Raw genomic sequence first — 19,445 nt, 5'->3', positions numbered from 1 at the left:
AGCAGGATGGGGCTGTAACAAAATTAACTTGTCTACTTAAGAAGTTTGTACTTGTTACCACAACCTTTAAAAATCCCATAAACCATTGAAATTAATAAATTGGGACTAGATGAAGGTTCTCACAGAACTTTTTTTTGTTGTTAAAAATGTTAATTCAATGAAACCAAAAATATTTTACTAGAACACATCAAATTAGTTTACATTTTTATGGAAATCAAAATTCAAAGTGTCTTTTTTTTTTAACTTATTCTATTACATCATCAATCTAAGGTCAATACATATTTTAATATTCCTTTTCACTATAAACGCCAACATTTTATTTTTTGTTCTGATTTTGACTATATTACATTTCAAAATCTCAGACTGTTCTGCTACATGGAAATTTTGTTTTTCCTACGCAGTGCTAATCTTGCACCTGTAATCATTAGTTCAGGTCATTTTTTTGAAAAACATAACCACCAAAATAAAATAACCACTTTACTCATTCAAGTACTTCTGAACAACCAAATAAGGCCCCGATTCAGGAAAGACTAAATATGATAAATCCAACCCTTTTCAGGAAAGCAAGCTAGTCACATGATTACTTTTAAATATATATGTTAGAGTCCTTTCGATCATGTACATTTAAATGTCCTCCCTAAAATAGGGGTGCTTTTCTAAATCAGGGCATAATTTATTTAAACAAATACACACACACACATACACACACACACACAGAACATCTGTAACAACCCCTTTTTCCTCTATTTAATCTTCACAGAAAACTGACTACTCAATTTGAATTAGAGAAACTTCAAATATTTTCTGTACCACAAGCAAATTCTTATTCTTGAAGAATTCTGTGATTATACCCTCAATGCATTTGATTCCAAGTATTTAAGTTACATACATTTTGGGTGAAGTGATAGACAAGGCATAAAAATGAATTATGAATAGTTGCTACTGTAACGGATGTACCATTTATCACTGCTCACCTGTTACTTGGGGCACATATGGAACTGACAGTCTTTCCACACTGTATCCGCTGCCACCTAATGACTCTGCAATCTTGTTTGTCAGGAAAAACAAATTTTTTTCGTGCTTCTCCAAGGATTTTGGAAGACTGTTAAACATACATTAACAGTTAATATTTACTGACATGGATCAAAAAAAAAAAAAAAAAGATTCTTCCACAAGTTTTCAGTCAACTCGAGAGGAGAAAGCAGAAACATTTGGATGGAAATAAAGATAATTCAACTGGTCATATGCCAATACTAATTTCTCTGCAGAGTTTTTTAATACTAAGAGTGAACTCACTATATCTGGATTATCTGAAATTTAGAACTATTTATCCTTCACATAGTCTAGGCTTTAACTATTTTGGCCTCTTTTCAATTTATCCACTACCTCAAAGATGTAAGGTAATCACACAGAAAGAAAAAGATGTTTTTTATTCTTGCATTCAAGAACAATTTCTCCAGTATGTTTTTCATGGGGTTGAAAGATCATGATTAGACAATAATTCTTTTTGTTTGGTGTACTGCCCACATTGTAAAGTGCTTAGGATACCACACTATGACTGCTTACAGACGTTAACAAAACAAAACAAAACAAAACAAAAACCCGGCACATTACTTTAATCCCTGCACGCTCCTTTGCTGATACCAGCACATGCCCAGAAGAGGTAGCGTGTTAGTTAGACCTGGCTTGCCCGACGTTTGTATAGACTGGGCATTTTAGTGGGGCTTTTCTGGAGTTTTTCATCTAATAGGAGATTGAACTGACTTTAGATAAAAGCACCAAAAAGCCCTGCTGAAGCGCTCAATCTATATGGACGCTGCGTAGCCAAGTCGAAGTAACGTGCTGCTTCTTCTGGTAAAGCGCCTGGGGGGTAGGGGTTGTGGTTTTTTTAATATCTACAAGCAGCCTGTATTTTTAAGTTTATCCATTGAGGCTCTCCCTACACATTACGGGTATTGTGCAATTAACTGGTTAATTGTGCAACTACCTTCAGACCAGCTATACGTGCAAAGTACTTATCACACAATAAAAAGCTTCAACCAACTATAAAGTTATTACACGTTATCGAGGTCTAACTTTATAGCTGATTGCTATCAAGCTTTAATTTGCATGTGTAGCAGGGTCTCCCCTGCGGCTGGGAGCCTCATCAGCTGTGGAGGCTCCCAGTTGTAGGGGTGTACCTTGCCCCTTACCGAGCAATCTCACTGTCCCGGGCTGCATGAAACTCCTGGGACAGGAGGATCACCCCTGTGGCGATCTCCCGCTACGTGAGCGCGATCCTCCCACACTGCAGGCATTTCATGAACTCCAGAGTGGGAAGACCAGCAATAAGAAGTGATGGGATCCAATACGTGATCCCACAATTGCTCCTCCATGCACGTGTGGCATTGCAGGAGACAATTTGTGTGAATTGTGCATAGATCTTATTGTACTTTTACCTGCACATGTAGAGGGGGCCTAAGATACCTATAATTGCTCAAGTGCCACAGCATCAAGATGCAGGTATATTGGATTAATTTAATTAAATAATTAATATAAAATGCTGAGTGTCCCATTTTATTTCTTTAATACTAACTTGCCCAATCTTGAGAATATGTTCCTTGAATATTTTATGTCAGTTCTCCAGGTAGTCAACCTACTCCTATGATGTACACAGTACAAAATATATTTAAATGCATCCCCATCTGTTCTATTATAAATTATATATCTTCATACGTGCACTTGTTGAATATGTTTTCTGGAAGAAAATAGGGTGCTTCCACAGTTCTAGTTTCAATGACCTGTAAAACAAGGAAAACTAGAGTCTGTTTTGAAGGAATGAATGAAACCTTTTCAATCTTATATTTATATATTTAAACATTTGTAAATATTAGCGTACCTACTGCATATGTAAATTAGCGTACCTATTGCAACCTACTGCAAAAGAGCATTTCTAGTTTGAACAAACTAAATATTATTTCCTGAAATAACCTGCATCTAACAACTGCTTAAGCTGCTGACTGCAGACCAGATTGTTAGCTGCAGCAAATCAGTACATCTTCACTGAAGGTTACATAGCTACAATGGTAATGGATCTGGTCCATTAAAGAATTAAATATACTGCTATACTAAAATAAACGTGCTATACTAAAAGGTGAATGTTCTCTAATGTGCTAGCTGGCCTGAAAGACTGATATAGTAGTACTGGTAGATGCAGAATATTCTTATAAAAATTAGATCTCATTATTACGTAGTTTATATCCATTCTCTCCCTAGAATCTCACACAGTGAACCTAACTCAATACTGCTATGGTTCTGCAGTGGGATACTGAGAAATGTGCCCTCTGGTACAGTTATTAGACAGACAGTTGCTACAGATTTGAATACCAATACAAGTTATGAAAAAGTAGGAAGTGCTTGTAAGAACATAACAACAGTAGCATTTTCACATATTCTACCTACTACAGTTAGTGTTTTAATCTCAGTATCTCATCAGCATAGAAAAATAAACTATTATTTAGCAAAAGTTATTTAAATAGTATAAAGCAGGAAATACATTTAAAAAAAAAGAGGCTCATTCCAGACTTACTTTGCTGACATGTTGGCAAAAGGCAGGGACTGCAATCATCTGACTTAGAAAATTGAGGTAAGCTGCAACCAATGCCATGATCCCACAGCGTTTGAACACTGGCAAGTTATCCTCATTAATGATGGCAATGTCCTACAACAAACAGGAAAACATCAAGCGGCCCAAAGTTTGCAAAATTCTCCTGTATTAATACAACTACTTCATGCTCAAAACCTAGGGACTTCCAGTTGGCAGGATATGAATAACTAATGGAACCGACGGGCGTTCTGGATAGAAAATAAAGTAAAAAAATGCCTTTTGACAGTTCTGTTCTTCTGCCACATAACCACACTCCCCCCATTCTAAATGCAATATTCTTCCCCAGAAATTAGAATCTATTTAAAACTATGGATTTTACACAGAATCTGAAGAAGGTAGAGAATATACTAGTGTGGCGTGCCAGACAACCCAAAAGCATACACATCAGCTAATCACTCCTAACCGCATCCTTAGGGAGACAGGATTTTGATTTTACACACAAGGAAGCAGACATAGGCTATGGACAAACGTAAGTGCTTCAAAAGGGGGTGGGGAGCTGCACCTTCAAAATGCACATTTCCTGATTTTGTTCATTCTTCTACAATTACCAGCCTCTCTTCAATAAATGCTAGGACAGGCACTCAATTCCAGTATTGCAAATGTTAGGGAAACCACTGGAAAACATGGTAAGGTGGAACATACACGTGTCCTAGCCCTCTAGTTGGGAAGCAACAAAGGCTATGTACAGACATTCATTTTCTGTTGAGAGAATAGCTGTTCTCCTGGTAAAGCCAGAAGTGTACACGCATTCAGGCTTTTTCTCCCAGAGCAAAAATGGCTGGTCTGGGAAAAAAAATAACCCCAGAACAAGCAGGGTTAAATTGCTGAATGCTGGGAGACTGAATGGCTGTACATGTCCCCTGGCTTCACTCCTCCTGGGGACCAGAAGGGGCAGAGCTGAGGGAAAGGCTCCCATGTTTTCCCAAGAACAGGGTTACTCCAGTCTTGAGGAGGTGTAGAGGGCAGCTGCTCTCATCCCTCCTGTAGACCTGGAGTAGAGATGTGAAGGCCCAGAAAAAAAACAGAAAAATACTAATTCCCCCCACCCCCGCGTGGACTTTTTTTTGTTTTTTTTTCCAAAAAATAGGAAAAATTGATTAAAAAAAATTACAAAAAACCTCTTCTGGATTATTTTCTTTTACAATGATGAATAAAATGTTTAAGAGAGGGTGTTCATATACTGCTACCCTTTAGTCCCCAAAAATGTTTTCTAATAACTGTAATAGGAAGACTTTTATGCAAGACTATCTACAGTATCAGATCATTACAACCGAGGACAAGCAGTACAGTCCAACTGAAATGCAAGAGCAGGATGCATTTCTGCCCCAGGGGACACTGCTAATTTCCACAAGAGAAGGAAGAAGAATTCAGTGCTTTCTTTGCTTTTGGACTTCCTCTATTGTTGACTTTTGACCTAGAGGTTGGTAGATCTGCTCCTGGCCTCAAAGGACTGGGAGTAGACAGTGGCAGCAACCTCCATTCATTCCTGCAGAGATTAGAAACAAGAAGCTTATTGTTCTGCTTGCTCAAAAGTCCCTGGAGAGGAGACAGAGCAAGTCTAAAGTTTCTGGAGTTGGAAAGAATCTGCCTCCTCCTGGTCCTGTGACCTTGAGATCCACAGAAGTACAGAAGCAGCACAAAGGAGCTGATAGAAAGTATACTTCTTTATTGAAAGGTAAGAGTTCAAATTTCTCTGAATTCAGTATATTAAACTATATTTTAGCTGCATTAATATATTTTCATAACTTATGTAATTCATAATTGAATTCCTACTAATCTGATGTTTTGTGACAAGTCACCCAACCTTAGCAGTGAGGTGAGGCTTGCATGGCAGGGAAGTTGCTCACAGTTAACTCTGAGGAGGTCTCACTTCCATCCATTACTTAATTTGTACATGCTGTAGCTTAGTGTTTATATAGGCAAGCTAGCTACTAAATTACATTTTTCTTTTTTCCTTCCTCAGCAAAATGGTACAACCAACTTCTAACATATGGAAGCATTTTCATACTGCAAGTTATTCTGAGAAAAAAAATGTTATTTGCAAATACTGTCAAATGAAATACGCATTTCCAAATGCTACTAGGACAACCAAACACATCCTTGTATGTAAGAAGTGTCCTGCAGACATTAAAAAAATCCTTCAAGGGTGTAAGTGAGGAGGAGGTCGATCATGATGATGAAAGTGCAAGTAGCTCTTTCCAGCATTCTCAATCCAGAAGTCCTCCTACTGCTACTGCTGCCTCTGCAATAACATCAGCATCACAAAGGGTTGCCCAATCAACATCCTCAAGTAACCAAATACTGCAACTAACTGTATGCAAAAGACTCTCAACAGCTTAATTTGTAGACAAGATGGCACCTGAAAAATCAGGAAAAAATAGACCAAGCTCTTGCAAGAGCAATATATTCTTCTGGGATGCCATTCTCAATAACTGAAAATGCATACTGGCAGGAAGCTTTTAAATTACTAGAGTATCATACCATTTGCCCAGCAGACATTCTTTGAGCAAGCCTCTTTTAGAGTCAGAATATGAACGCATAATGCAATCTGTACAAGGAAAAACCAACGAAGCACTGCGTCTTGCAGTACTTACAGATGGATAGACAAATGTGCGAGGAGAAGGAATCATAAACTTTGTGATAACACCTCAACTAGTTTTTTACAGAAGCATTGAAACAGGAGAGAACAGGCATACTGCAGAGTATATCAGTAGTAAAATATGTGAAGTCTTATAGAAGATTGGGAGTGGTAAAGTATTTGTGTTGCTGACTGACAATGCAAGTAACATGAAAGCAGCATGGGAAATCATAATGGATAAATACCAACATGTTACTGCAATAGGATGTGCATCCCATGAGCTAAACTTGCTTCTTAATGACATCATGAAGTTGGACACTCTGCAAAAGATCTATAGAAGAGCAAACGTAGTTATAAAACATGTAAAACTTACTCATATGGTAGCTGTAGTGTTGAAGAAGAAGCAGGAAGGAAATAATGCAAAGAATAATGTAGTGACACTCAAACTGTGTAGTAAAACTAGATGGGGTGGAGTGGTAATCTCATTTAAAAGGTTACTAAAAAACAAAGCAGCTCTTCAAGAAACAGTAAAAACTGAGGATCTTAAAGTACCCAGAAGTGTAAGGAACACTGCTTGATGAGGATGTCTTCTGGGTTCAGCTTCAGAATTCCCTGAAGATTCTAAAGCCACTTTCTTCAGCAATCACTGCATTTGAATCAGACAGTGCACTTTTGTCAGACATTCTTTACCAAATGGAACAGATAAAATCAACTGCTTTTGAGAATCTAAGTGCATCTCCGTTTACAAGTACAGAAGAAAGAAAAGTGAAAGACTTTATTAACAGACAGGAAGAATTTTGTTGCCAATCAAATCATGCTGCTGCAAGTCTCTTGGATCTAAGATTCAAAGGCAGAAATGTTAATGATGATAGTGCTGCTACTGCATTTGACTGAATTACAAAACAAGCAACACACTTAGGACTTGATGTTGGAAAGGTACTTTCAAATGTTGCAGAATACAGAACATCTTCAGGTATTTGGTCCAGGAATTCAGCCTGGGACTTTGCCAAGCATATCCCTCTTGCAAGATGGTGGCAAGGCCTTTTCACAACACAGCCTCCGACTCCTCTTGCTTCTTGCCTGCTTCATATTCCTCCATCTTGTGCAGCATGTGAAAGAAACTAGTCTATGTTTGGAAATACTCACACCAAATAAAGAAATAAACTAACACATGGAAGAGTAGAGAAGCTTGTCTCAATCCGGGCAAACTTTCGGTTTGCAGAAGTTCATGAAGATAATAACAATGAAGGATCAGAAGAATCAGAAACAGCAGATACTGCTGATAGTGACAGCTTTGAAAATGAGACTGATTAGAGAAAGTTTCATGTAGCAAAATTTGTATTCAAGGAGTCTTGGCTTATTCCTTTTTTTCTCAGCTCTTTTTCTAAAAATGAGTGCTTTCTGTATCTGCTCGACACTGTGGAGGAGACCAGAATACATAATAACTTTCTTTGTTTTACTATAATGTTGATGGTTTCTTCTATTTTCAAATTTAATTTTTGCCTGCTTCGAATAAAAACTAGCAAAAATTAAGAGATGCTAGGTTCCTTAGAGTTCAGCAGCTTGTAGCTCCATTTGTAACAAAAATTAAAAACATTTTAAAGTAAATCCAATTAGTAAATTTGTAATTATTGTCTGAATAAACTACACTTTTAAATTTAATAATTATATCAAACATGATAATTTTATGAGCAAACCAAGTTATACACGATACAGTCTATGTTCTTAAAACAGTAAAGTGAATTTAGATCTGTAAAGGGTGCTAAGAAAATAAGTACTTGCATATATTTCAATTTTCCCCCAGATTTCCATCCCCCACTCCGCTCAAAGCCCTCCAGAAAAAATGTGTTTTTTTCCCCCATGGCTTCAAAATTTGTGGAAATTTTACATCTCTAACCTGGAGGGGAGAAGCAGCCAGCAGCTACTCCCACTGGCTTCTCACAACAGTTTTCCATATGAAAAGCTTTGCCAGGCTGTTTCCTCCACTCAGCTGCTGGGCACCGGGAGCCAAGTGGCAAGAATCAGCGCAGCTCCCTGCATGCTTCTCACATTGGGAGTTATCAGTATAAGAAGCAGGCAGGAGTTCTGTGCTGCTGCTCTCTCTGCTCGACTCCTGGAAAGAGGGAGCAGCTCTGTCACCTGGCTGGGAAGAGGGAAGAGAACAGCAAGGAACAGCCCTCAAGCCCCTTCTCTGAGCCAGGGAAGTGCCCGACTTCAGAAAGGGGCAATGGGCTGTGCCTCATTGCTACCTTCCCCGTCAGTCCAGTTCAGGGGGGAGGAAGAGGAGAGGAGCAGTTACTGGTGTTCCCTGTCTTGCACCCTGAAGACCAAGAGAAGAGCTGTGCATGGCCTGCTCCTCACCTTCCCCAGAATGACATCAGACGGAGGTAGTTGATTGTTGCCTGTTGCTTGCACCGTGCACAGCTCCAAGCGACCCAGGAGAATGCAGTGGGGCTCCCAAAAGGCTCCCTGACAGCTTGCCACTGGAGAATATAGTACTTTAGCTCAATTTTGCCCAAGAGAAAAGAGATAGAGGGATCTTCATGGCTGGAGGTGCACCCTCTCTCTCTCTCTTTTTGCGCAAGAGCCAGTGCTCTTGCATGAAAAAACACTCAAATAGCTCTTACAATCTCATTTTGTGTTTGGAGAAGGGTATTTCTCCTAGCACAAATATAACAATTGCCCATAGCAAAAGGCAGTTTTTAAGTAAATGAATTTTGTGCTGAAGAAATTAACCAAAAAAATTAAGGGTTTTTTTTTTTTAATTATTTAGAAACAGACCCAAGCTGTATTTTCAAAAATAAGGTTTCTAAATAAATGACTTTTAATGTTTTTAAAGATGGTGAGCAGTTGTTTGTGCTGAAGTCCCAGTTAGGTTCTCAAATATACATTTGGCACCATTGAGTGCCCCCCATCTCAAAAGCCAACCTAAACAAATTCCTCTGATTTACTTAGCTTTTTAGATTTATATTCTTCTTATGGGCATTTTCAGCCTCACCCACACAAGCAAGGATATCTCTGTGTTAAAGAGATATATTAATTGCCAAAGGCAGAAATCTTGTTTCAGGCTAGTTTCATTATTTGCACTCTGGTAAAGTTCCTCCCCTTGCTTTAGCCAATAAGGGTCTGGATGAGTGACATTTTACAGTTAAGATGCACATTTTCTAGTTCAGCCATCTTTTGATGCATCAATGCACATCAAGGGAAAGGGCTGGTGGCAGGAGGAAAGAACTTGATCAGAATGCAGGGAATAGACTCTATGGCTTCACATTCTTCTAAAGGGCTGACTGTACTGGACTAACAGCGGATTTCTAACAGATAAGGAACATAGAGAACTATATAGCATAAAACCCTTGTTTAATAAATATACTTTTATTATTCAAGAAAGAGCAAGGGGTGCACCGATAAAGACTTTTTGGGTTGATACTGATGGGCAATTATTGAAGAGCCATATTGGCTGATAACGATCCGACTGCTGATATGCAACCCAGGAGCTTGGAGAGTAGCTTCAGGCTGGTAAGTCTGTGGTGGGGAAGGGCATGGGGGGCAGATCAAGGCAACCACAGCAAGGGAGGGAGTGGGGCTGGGGCAGAGGCAGGGGCTGCACAGCCAGGGCAGGGCAGGGGATGGAGCCACGAGGGCTTGTCAGTGGGTGTGGGGGGAGGGTTGGCTCCTGCCACTGCATGTACCCCTGGGGGAGGCATGGGGGGCATGTGCCCGTCAGATCTGTGCACTGCGCATTATGGGCCAGGCTCTTCCTGGTAGGAGGGTGAAGGCTGGGTTGGGGCTGCACTTGGGGTGGGCAGGGCAGGGCAGGCAGCAGCGCTAGGAGGGGGGGCTATAGTGAATTTTGGGGTGGCTGTAACCCCCCCATAGTCCTCCTCCCAGTGCTGCTGCTGGTCACCCTGAGGACAGTCCCAGCCCAGCCCCGCCTCCATTGGGAAGAGCCCAGTACCAGCCCTGAGTGCCCAGGAGGCAGCCTGCCCTCAACCTGCACACAGTTTCAGTGGGCCCATGCCTCCCTGCCGCCCCCGCCCCACCTTCCCCAGGGATGCGCACAACGGTTGGAGCTATCCCGCACGCCCCTGGATAAGCCGTGACTCTGTCCCGTTCCCAGGCTGCACAGTGCCTGCTCCTGTTGCAGCCCCAGGCCCACTCCCTCCCTCACCATGAGAGCCTTGATCTACCCCACCATGCCCCTTCCCTCTCCAAGCCCCTTCCCCCCCACAAACATACCGGCCAGACACTTGTCTCCAAGTTGCCAGGCTGCACTTCTGGCTGCATGCACCAGCGACGTTATCGGCAACATCAGCCAAAAAAGGCCAACTGCCGATAATGTCAATTTTCATTTTATCGCTGCTGATAAAATAGGACCTCTAGAAGGAGCACCAGTAAATTTCCTGGTCTTCTTTGATAGCCAGGTATGCTCTGGGGAAAGAATGTATAGAACTGAAGTTGATACTAAATTTGGTGATAGCCACACAAGGAAAGGATGTCTTAGCTCATTTGGTATCTTCTGCATCAATTATTTATTGATTAGATTTGGATGGAATGATGTGGTTGCAGGTTTGAGTGTTAATGTATACATTTAAGGTCTCCATCCATACATCTTCATTTCAGAAGCATACCTGCAAAGCAATGGCCAGTCGAATGAGGTCAATGACCACTTCTTCATTAGCTAGTTCAATCGTGGTAAGCGCTAGAGATGTGTACAGCAGTTCAAAGTTCTTTTCAACATTGTCGTCTTCTTTACAGCCTAAGTAAATGTGCCTATACAACTGCTGTCCATGCTAAAAAGGAAGAAAAAGATTGTGAGCATTATGTTTAGAGACTACTTTAAAATATATGCAAGAGCAGGAGATTAAACAAAAAGCACTCATTTTCCACCTTGATTGGCATTTTAGAGTAACATGCAAACCCAAATTGACACAAATCACACATTAATTCTATCTGCTCAGTACAATGTTTACATTCAGGTGAAGTACTCAATTATCTTACACCAACTTATAGAAGTGGAGGAAGTGAACAACATATGTTAGGTAAAATTTTCAAACACTCTTAAATAAGGAACCTTAGTCTCTTTTTCAAAAGAAAGGTCTGCAGACAAACTGCACACTGACTCCCATATGCCTCAATCATTTTTCAATACAGAACTTAAATATAATTGAAAAATGCATGCCTTGTCATCTTGAATAGCAAACCAAACAAGAATAAGGATCTATAACTATCAACCTATGCCTTCAAGACATGTCTTCAGCATCACAAAGGCCTGAGAAAGGTCACCCGATGCCCAAAAACTAATCCAGTAACTTTCCCAACTATACAGAAAGGTTTTGCTCTTTATATCACAAAAATAGCTTTAAGAAATTTGTATTTCAAGGAATAAACCCCCAAAATGGTACAGCAGAATGGGGCAAGAATGATTTAGAAGTTTTGTGTACTGAATCCATAGAAGATATAAATGTACTTCAGCTGGCAGCTACAGAGCTCAACTTTCACTCGAGCTCTAGACGCTCATAGAGATGAACAAAGAAAATTGTAGCAAAGTCTTCAAGAGGGAAAAAAGGTTTTATTAAAAACAGGAAATAAAGTATTCAATGTGGGGTAAATTACTGGCCTAATTTCATAGTGTATTTATACTGATATATGAATGCTGATAATTTGTACATTTTCACCTACATTAAACTCAAACTTCAGTTTCCCAAAGATATCCAAGGTGGGAAATGCTCTAACTTGCATAATGTTCTTTAAAAAGTTGTGACCCAAAGTTTTTACAAAAGATACTATGTCAGTTGTTCTGAACCTCATTAGTCTCAAGGAACCCCTTGGAAAATTCAGTTCTTAGCTTTCATCCGTTTCTTGATTACAGAAAAATCCTGTTGCAAAGAACTGAGAAAAACCATAAATGTCAGAATGTTTCTGACATTGTGGATTCTAATTTGAAATCTCTGGATTTATCTTGTGAATCATGTTTGCACACCTACCAACGTTAATACTGTGCAGCACTGTTAAAATGTTCTCATGGCATTCCAAAATGCCACGGTACCCTAGTTGAGAATCACTATGCCATGTAATACGCATATCGAAGATAACTCATCCAGGCTAGAGAGATTGAATTTTAGGAAATAAAAATGAAATGATGAAGATCTTTGAAGCCAAAACAACCCCTGGGCTTGAAAATAAAAGGTGCAGGCCTTGCAGTGAGCTGGGCTTACAACGATACGCATTTCTCTACCTAAATTTGGCCTTTGATTACCAGAATAAAGACAAAAAGCAATCCCTTTCTAACTCAGTGTCACGTACAGACTAGAGGACTAATACATCTCAAATAGTTAAACACTTTTAATGTAGCACAGGGTAATCTTCTCTGAAGTATTAAACCTGTTCTTCTTGTTAAAAATGTTAAGGCTGGAGATCTCTTCATTTCTGATGTTATAAAAATAAAAGCCTAGGCATATGCGAATATTGTATAGAAACCTGACTACTGACTTAAGCAAAAGCATGAAAAATCCAACATTTATGCAAAGATTCAACTCAATTTTACCTGAATGTAATGTAAAGAATACTTATGTTTTTGGGCAAATGAAATTTCAACTCTGTTTAAGATCTTTCAGAATAAGTATTTTAAAGAAGAAAGCCAGTTAGCATTATAAAAATACAAAATCAGTATGCTTCTTTCACATCTAATAAGCAGCAAAACATTAATTTCAGACAGAGCGAGATATTGTGATATGGACTATCAATCAAACAGGTTATAGTGAGGTCTACTTCTAAAAACCTACTCAGATTTAGTGATTTTTTCCTAAAAAGCACAAGCTGTATGAAACAGTTCACAGTGTCCCAGGAAGTGTTATACTATATAGGAAACCTCAGAACAAACTGAAATCAATAAATGGAATACTTGAAAAAGGCACTCTTTTAAAAATTGGAGTTGCAGTTAGATTATTCTTGGCTATCAGCTTTTCCAGGCTGATGAAAGTAATAGCTTCTCCAAACCAGCATTTGAGTAAGTTTAAAACAATATTTCTCTTGTGATTTGAACTGATTTATTCCATAGAAAAACTATTTTTTGTTACAACCAATACAATTTTTTTTCTGTGACTTGCAAGGATATAACTAACAAAGATATTTACATCTCCATAGCCAGAAACTCATGTCAAATAGATACGAACGATTATTTTGGGATCAGGCACAATGAGAAATCAGAGCGGCAAAGCAAAGCCTTAAAGGATAAAGACAACTTTTATTAGTAAGAGATAGTAAACTGAAAAGATATCAAAAAATGTTCCTCTTCAAAAATTCACTTTCCTATTTTCTTGCAAATTTGCCCTTTAAAAAAAAGTGTCTTGAAAAAAGCATGCAAGTAAAATATGTAAACACCACATGGAAAAGATGAACAACTCTCTTATTTGGAAATGCACTTTTACAGAAATTCTTTGGAATTAAATCTGTATGAAAGGCCACATTAATATAATGGGAGTTCCACAAAAGGTAGTTTCCTTGCAGCATTAGGGTTTTGAGTCCTGGTTCTGAAAACACTTATGCCCCACCCCAACTTTTTTCATGCAAGTTTTCTCACTAAATGCAAGACTAGATGGTCTCTAAAAGTCGAAGTGGTGTCAATATTTCGAAGCCACTGTAAATTAAAATCAAATCATAATCTAAAGATATGCAATTTTATATTAAAATATTGTAGAAGCAAAGACAAGTTAAATTATTCAATCCCGCCCCCCACCCTTATTTCTTCAGGGAAACAATTAACTGTTTCATGTTATTACCTTTTTCATGAAGCTCACATCTTGCCGCGTAATTTTGTCTCGTTTTATCTTCAGATCAGAAACATCAGGTATAATTCTAGAGGCAACCAAATACATCATTTTATTAAGACAACCTTACCAATTATAAATTTGTAAAGAAAAAGATGTATGCAGAAAAACAGGCACACACACACTATTCAAAACATTCTTGAACTAATTTCCATTTTAACTATATCCATGTTTGAACAATGACATTCAATTTTCAGTTTTAAAGGAGGAAAACTATAAATGTAATTATGACTCAAGCACAAAACACTTTTACAGCGCAAAAACTGCCTTCCATGAAGGAAATATACAACTTCAAAATTAATTAAACCATTAACTATTCAGAATGAACATTTAATAGACAGTATATTAGCATTTGGATATGGAAACACCATTCTAACTGTCTCTCTCTATTTTGTTACAGCAAGGCAGAATGATTTACAGGAATGAATAAACTAGACAGATCTGCGGATGGTGTGTAAAGAACCAGTTCCAACAACCTAAAGGCTGGAAAAATAGTGCATTAAAATATTGTGTTTGAAAAAATATAATTAATTATCTGTATTACCGTATTCCTCTAAGTTTTGCTCGGTTGTCATGCCGATCAATAAGATTATGCAATATTTCCAAGACCAACTGCCTTAGTTCAGAGTCTTCCATAAGTGAAGGAGACAGTAAAGGATCAAGAAATGCAGCAGGAAGTGCAGCAGCAATGGTCTTTGCATTATATCCTGAAGTCACCTGTTGTTTAAAAGGACATTACCGTTTACATTAGCACTACTTAGGTTTCATTTAAGAATTCTTTACAAGTCTCATTTTATTTCTGAATAAGTAGGTTTTGTGGCAGTGTTTGTGATGTAGCTCCCTCTCTTTGGCAGAGTTTTCTAATCCCTTCCCACCTTCCTATAAGAAAGCAGTATTTCCTAAACCTAAATTATCTGTGACCAGATATTGCAAGACTGTCTTAATGCAAAGCCTGCACTTCAGACAATAATTACTGCAATTTTTTTTCCTCATTTACAGCCTTATCTAGCCAATGTACACTGGAGTCAATGGAAAGGTGCAACTGATTAACAAGCTCTGAATCACGGCATTAAAGCCCTGGTCTTAAAGTTGCATCAGCATGGGTTCTGCCACCATGAAAGCAGTTGCAGATACAAATCTTCATGTGCACATGTAATCCAATATTTGAACACACTATCAGACTGAACAAAGAATTAAATAGGCTGGAAACTGAAAAAAGACCAAAACCAGATTAAAGATATTTAGTGTCCTTTAACCTGCCCCTTAACAAGCAAGTAGGGAATGAAGGAAGCTCTCTACCATGCATACTGTCAAGCACTCCTAAAGTGTCCTTTTGCAATGAGTCCAGCCTTTGTTTTGATATTGGTAAAATCCAATCCGACTGAAAAGATTATTTAAGTACAAAAGTGCTTCTATCAAATCCTTATAACTTGGTCAAAACAAGCCAGTTTCACTTGAATATTCTAATATAATGCAGCTATTTGACAGATGAAATTTCAAATTCTGATACTTTTTACAACACTGGTTTTCTAAATCTATTTATTTATGCAAAGTATATGCTGAATTATGAGAATTTGTTTTTCTATTTAAAGCAGGAAACACCTCTGTCTACTCTGAAGACTCAAAAAGCTGAAGTATTTCCTTCTCTCTCAAGAAAGTCTGCGCAGACCTGGAATAGTTTGATACCCAAACCCAGTAATTTAAAAAACGGATGAGCAAATGAAAACAATGAAGAAGAAGGGGCCTAAATAACCCAGAGTCAAGCTATAACAAAATGCACCCACAAGTTTAACCAAGCAATGCTTATGCTGGAGAGTGATATTAATTCAACTATGTGTAAAACTCACGAACTTCACCTTTCTGTTGAAAAGTGTGATGTATTCAGATTTTCTATTTCTATCTAACCACAGGAAAGTGCACTGCTCAGAATTCATGCAGTGCTTTTAGGGCAAGATTAAGAGTCCAGGTTCCAGCAGTTTCCAGCATGACACGTGACAACTGGAAAACTTTTAAAGAGTCCTCAGCAGGTAGCACTGCCACTGTTACTGTGTTAAGATAGTCTAATAGTCTGGCCACTAGCTAAGCACTTCTAAAAATTCTGTACCAATTGAGGACATTGAACACTTTTGAAAATTTAGTTCTGAATTTTCAAGAATTAATAGACAATCCTCAGCACTCAATTGAGTTATCACCCCACTTTCACTATACAACTCTGATTCATCCCCATGGCAGATTCATCTTGGCAATGAGTAAGGCAGTGGTCTTAGGGAAAATTAGTATGTAATCATAACGCTGTAAAAGACTCTGGGCCTTCTCATGTTACGCTTAGCATCTGTTTTATTTAGATTGCAGTAAGCATTACTATGAGTTAGGAAGTTTTCTAAGCAGTAGCTTACTATAATTTAAATAAAACACATCCTAAGCACTGGAGTCACTGAAAACAATCAAGTCACAGACTAAGTCCATGTAAGCATTCCCCCCACCATGTCCCCAATCTGCAAGACTAAATCTAACTGGATTTAGTAATGTATATGGTGTTTTTACACATCACTTGAAGAGCAAAAAACATTAAGAAAACATATTTACCAGAGGAAACATATCTATACTCATGATGAGACCTTTTAAAGTGCTGAGAAAGGCCTAGGGAGGAGCAGCAATCCCTGAGTGATGGTCACTGAGGTGTTACGTGCAAGTAACAATGCCTCGGAAGATGCTACAGTAGTTTAATGATACACATCTGCTACTATACTTTAAAGCATGCACTTACCACTCTACCAATCAGGACTTTCCTAGTGAAGGAGAGGAAAAGAATGTGATTTTGAAGTCTGCTAGTACTGTTGACAAAACTAACCAAATTCTCTCGAATTCTTCAGGCCTGCCAGCTATTTAGGGCTGATATCTATGCTCTGGGGAACAGACTACTACCTAAGCAAATTATAACGTAACTGAGCTAGAGCAGTCATTTTACATTTTGTTAATGTGAACACATGCTTTATGTTATAATTACGTTAGAATCAAAGTATGTCAGATAAGTTATTCTTACTTTGTAAGGGAACAGATGACCGTAATTACTTGCATACCACATGTACCTTTTTCCCCTCAAAATGAGCCCTCCAAAAATTGGTGCATGTTTTAAGCAGAGAAACTAATTGTTTCTGCTGGAATAGAAGCATGGAGGAATACAAGTAGGAAGACACTGTGCTATAATAGCTGCCACTACTGTCTAGGTCAGCAAGCAGCAGAGACAGAGTCCAATTTTAACCCTCTTACAGCTGCTGATGAATTGGCAATAGCTCGTGGCTGAGCAGCCATATTTGGCAGCAGCTGTGAAAGGGTTAACACTGTACTTTGTGCCTGAAGCAGCCAGTGAACTGGCTGAGGGCACATTCAGCTCTCTATCATGATGTTGGAAAAATCTCTTTTCCCCTATATTCTGCCTTCCAAAAACAAGGCGCTCATCTTAATTCAGGGCATGGGGTAAGCAAGACGATACAGTATTTTAGAAAATACACTGTAAGAGGAGGCTTACCATAATTAAAGACCTCAGCAACATGATCTGAATTCGCCTAGTTCCCAAATCCCTAGAAAAAGAAAAAAAAATAGTTTAAATCTATATATCTGTGTATCTTCAAAATACTATGCAACCACAAATACATCAGTTAATTAGATATAATAAATGACTGTTTAATGTTTCAAAAGGATAGCTACAGGAAAACATAACTGAGTAAGCAATTAAACAGAGAAGGTCATAAGTAAATTATGTAAAGTGAAGACTGTATAAATGTCAGACGTGTCTTAATTCTGGATGAAATTTACATTTTAAATACTCCACACTGTGTGAATTGGGCCTAATTTTTAGAAGTGCAAAGCGCTGCTGCTTCCAAAGAATTCAGAAGGAATTGTGGGTATTAAAATCCTGTCTCTTAAAGCCAAACACCCAAATATAAAAGCTCAGAAAACTGTGACTGTGAACTACAATACAAGGAGGCCTCATGACAAGCGTGCAGAGTGCCATTCAGTTTGCTTGCATGTTGATGTTGCACTCACTTTGGGTGAATGAATTTTTTCAGCAGTGACAGGAATCAACACAAGTGATAAGGACATAGCTTCTGATATAAGGCTCAATAATCAGGTCTCAAATATATTTAGGAGAAACAAGATTAAGGACTTTAAAAATTAGTATTTCCAGCTCAAGTCAACTCACTACTTTATGGATCTGCTAATGTATGAGTGCAATTTGGTTCTAATAACCCAAAACAAGATTTTTTTTCCTACTGTGTTCTGAACTAGCTGCCAGTGGTGGAGAAATCCTACAATGCAAAATACTGGAGTAAGAATTACAGCTCCTTAGTCACATTCTCACAAGAGGGCATGCAGCCTTTTCAAACTGTCACAAAATAGAGGCAGCTGGAACAAACTCTCAACCAAAAATGGCACGCCCCGGAAATATATTTCAAATGAACTATGAATGAACTGTCAAAATGATTCCAAGATTCTCAGCTTGATTACCTATGATGAATCCCATCAGCAAGCAGGTAATAAGAAAGGAAGATCAAGCCTCTTCAGAGAAAATGACACTTCAAGCAAAGAAACTATCTTCTTGGAAGAGAAACTCTAGTTCTGGATACATTGTTGGTAGTATCATTTAAGCATGCTCGAGAACACTAAACTTTTACGGAACACTGGATAGCTACTACTTGTCACAACCCAAAGTTGTGATTTTTTGTTTGTGCGCGCTTCGGCACCGGTAAATTATGTTCCCGCCAAATTGCAGCTCCTTTGTACGGTGGAGTTTTCTGCAATAGGAGAACCCGCGTGCAGAAGAGTGTTTCCCGCCAGTTTGAAGCTTTCTTTGCATGGTGCATTTCTTTTGCATCATAGTGATGCACAGTGCAAAGGAGTTCCCGCCATTTGTATTTAGATTCACGCCACATTATTGGCCAGATCTAAATTATGCCCACGTGGCGGCTAGCTATTGGCTTGCTAGCCGTATAAAAGGCTTGGGTGGTTTCCGCCCAAGTTGGAGAGAGAGACAGGGAGAACTCCGAGGAGAACCCCCGCAAGGGAGGACTCCACGAACAAGCAGGAGAGCGAGACGGAGACAGAGACAGGGAGAAAGAGCGTGAAGATCTCTAAGCGCTGCTGATCCCTTCGAGCCCAACGCGTCTCTCTTAAGAAGGCAATAGAGGCTTAATTACTAAGCCGAACCCGCGGAGCCTTAACAACTCCGGGGGCCCAATTGCCGAACGGCCTCTAGCCTCTCCCCGTCGCCAAGCGCAATCCTAGACGTATCCCTATCCTATATACCCAATTTTCGAACCCACGGAGTCTTAACAGCTCTGGGGGACCTGGGAACCAAACAGAACCCACGGAGATTCAACCACTCCATGAGAAA

The 19,445-nt window shown here is 38.9% G+C and overlaps 1 protein-coding gene across 5 annotated transcripts in view; it reads right to left on the bottom strand.

Annotated features, from left to right (window-relative positions):
* Window positions 1-19,445, bottom strand: part of EFR3A (EFR3 homolog A) — a 156,078-nt gene that overhangs the window by 15,203 nt on the left and 121,430 nt on the right. For all 5 annotated transcript variants that reach the window (XM_025202103.1, XM_014519164.2, XM_025202102.1 and 2 more), the window contains 7 exons: window positions 17,580-17,631; window positions 14,595-14,767; window positions 14,003-14,078; window positions 10,853-11,014; window positions 3,569-3,700; window positions 2,716-2,780; window positions 975-1,102 (listed from right to left, as the gene is read on the bottom strand). In XM_025202103.1, coding sequence (XP_025057888.1) covers window positions 975-1,102; window positions 2,716-2,780; window positions 3,569-3,700; window positions 10,853-11,014; window positions 14,003-14,078; window positions 14,595-14,767; window positions 17,580-17,631 — 788 coding nt within the window. The remainder of the gene's footprint in view (window positions 1-974; window positions 1,103-2,715; window positions 2,781-3,568; window positions 3,701-10,852; window positions 11,015-14,002; window positions 14,079-14,594; window positions 14,768-17,579; window positions 17,632-19,445) is intronic.

This window comes from Alligator sinensis, unplaced genomic scaffold (assembly GCF_000455745.1).
Source record: "Alligator sinensis unplaced genomic scaffold, ASM45574v1 scaffold651_1, whole genome shotgun sequence".
Lineage (NCBI taxonomy): Eukaryota > Metazoa > Chordata > Crocodylia > Alligatoridae > Alligator > Alligator sinensis.
Note: the sequence above shows the minus strand (reverse complement) of the source record. Positions and strands in the feature narration are given on the sequence as shown.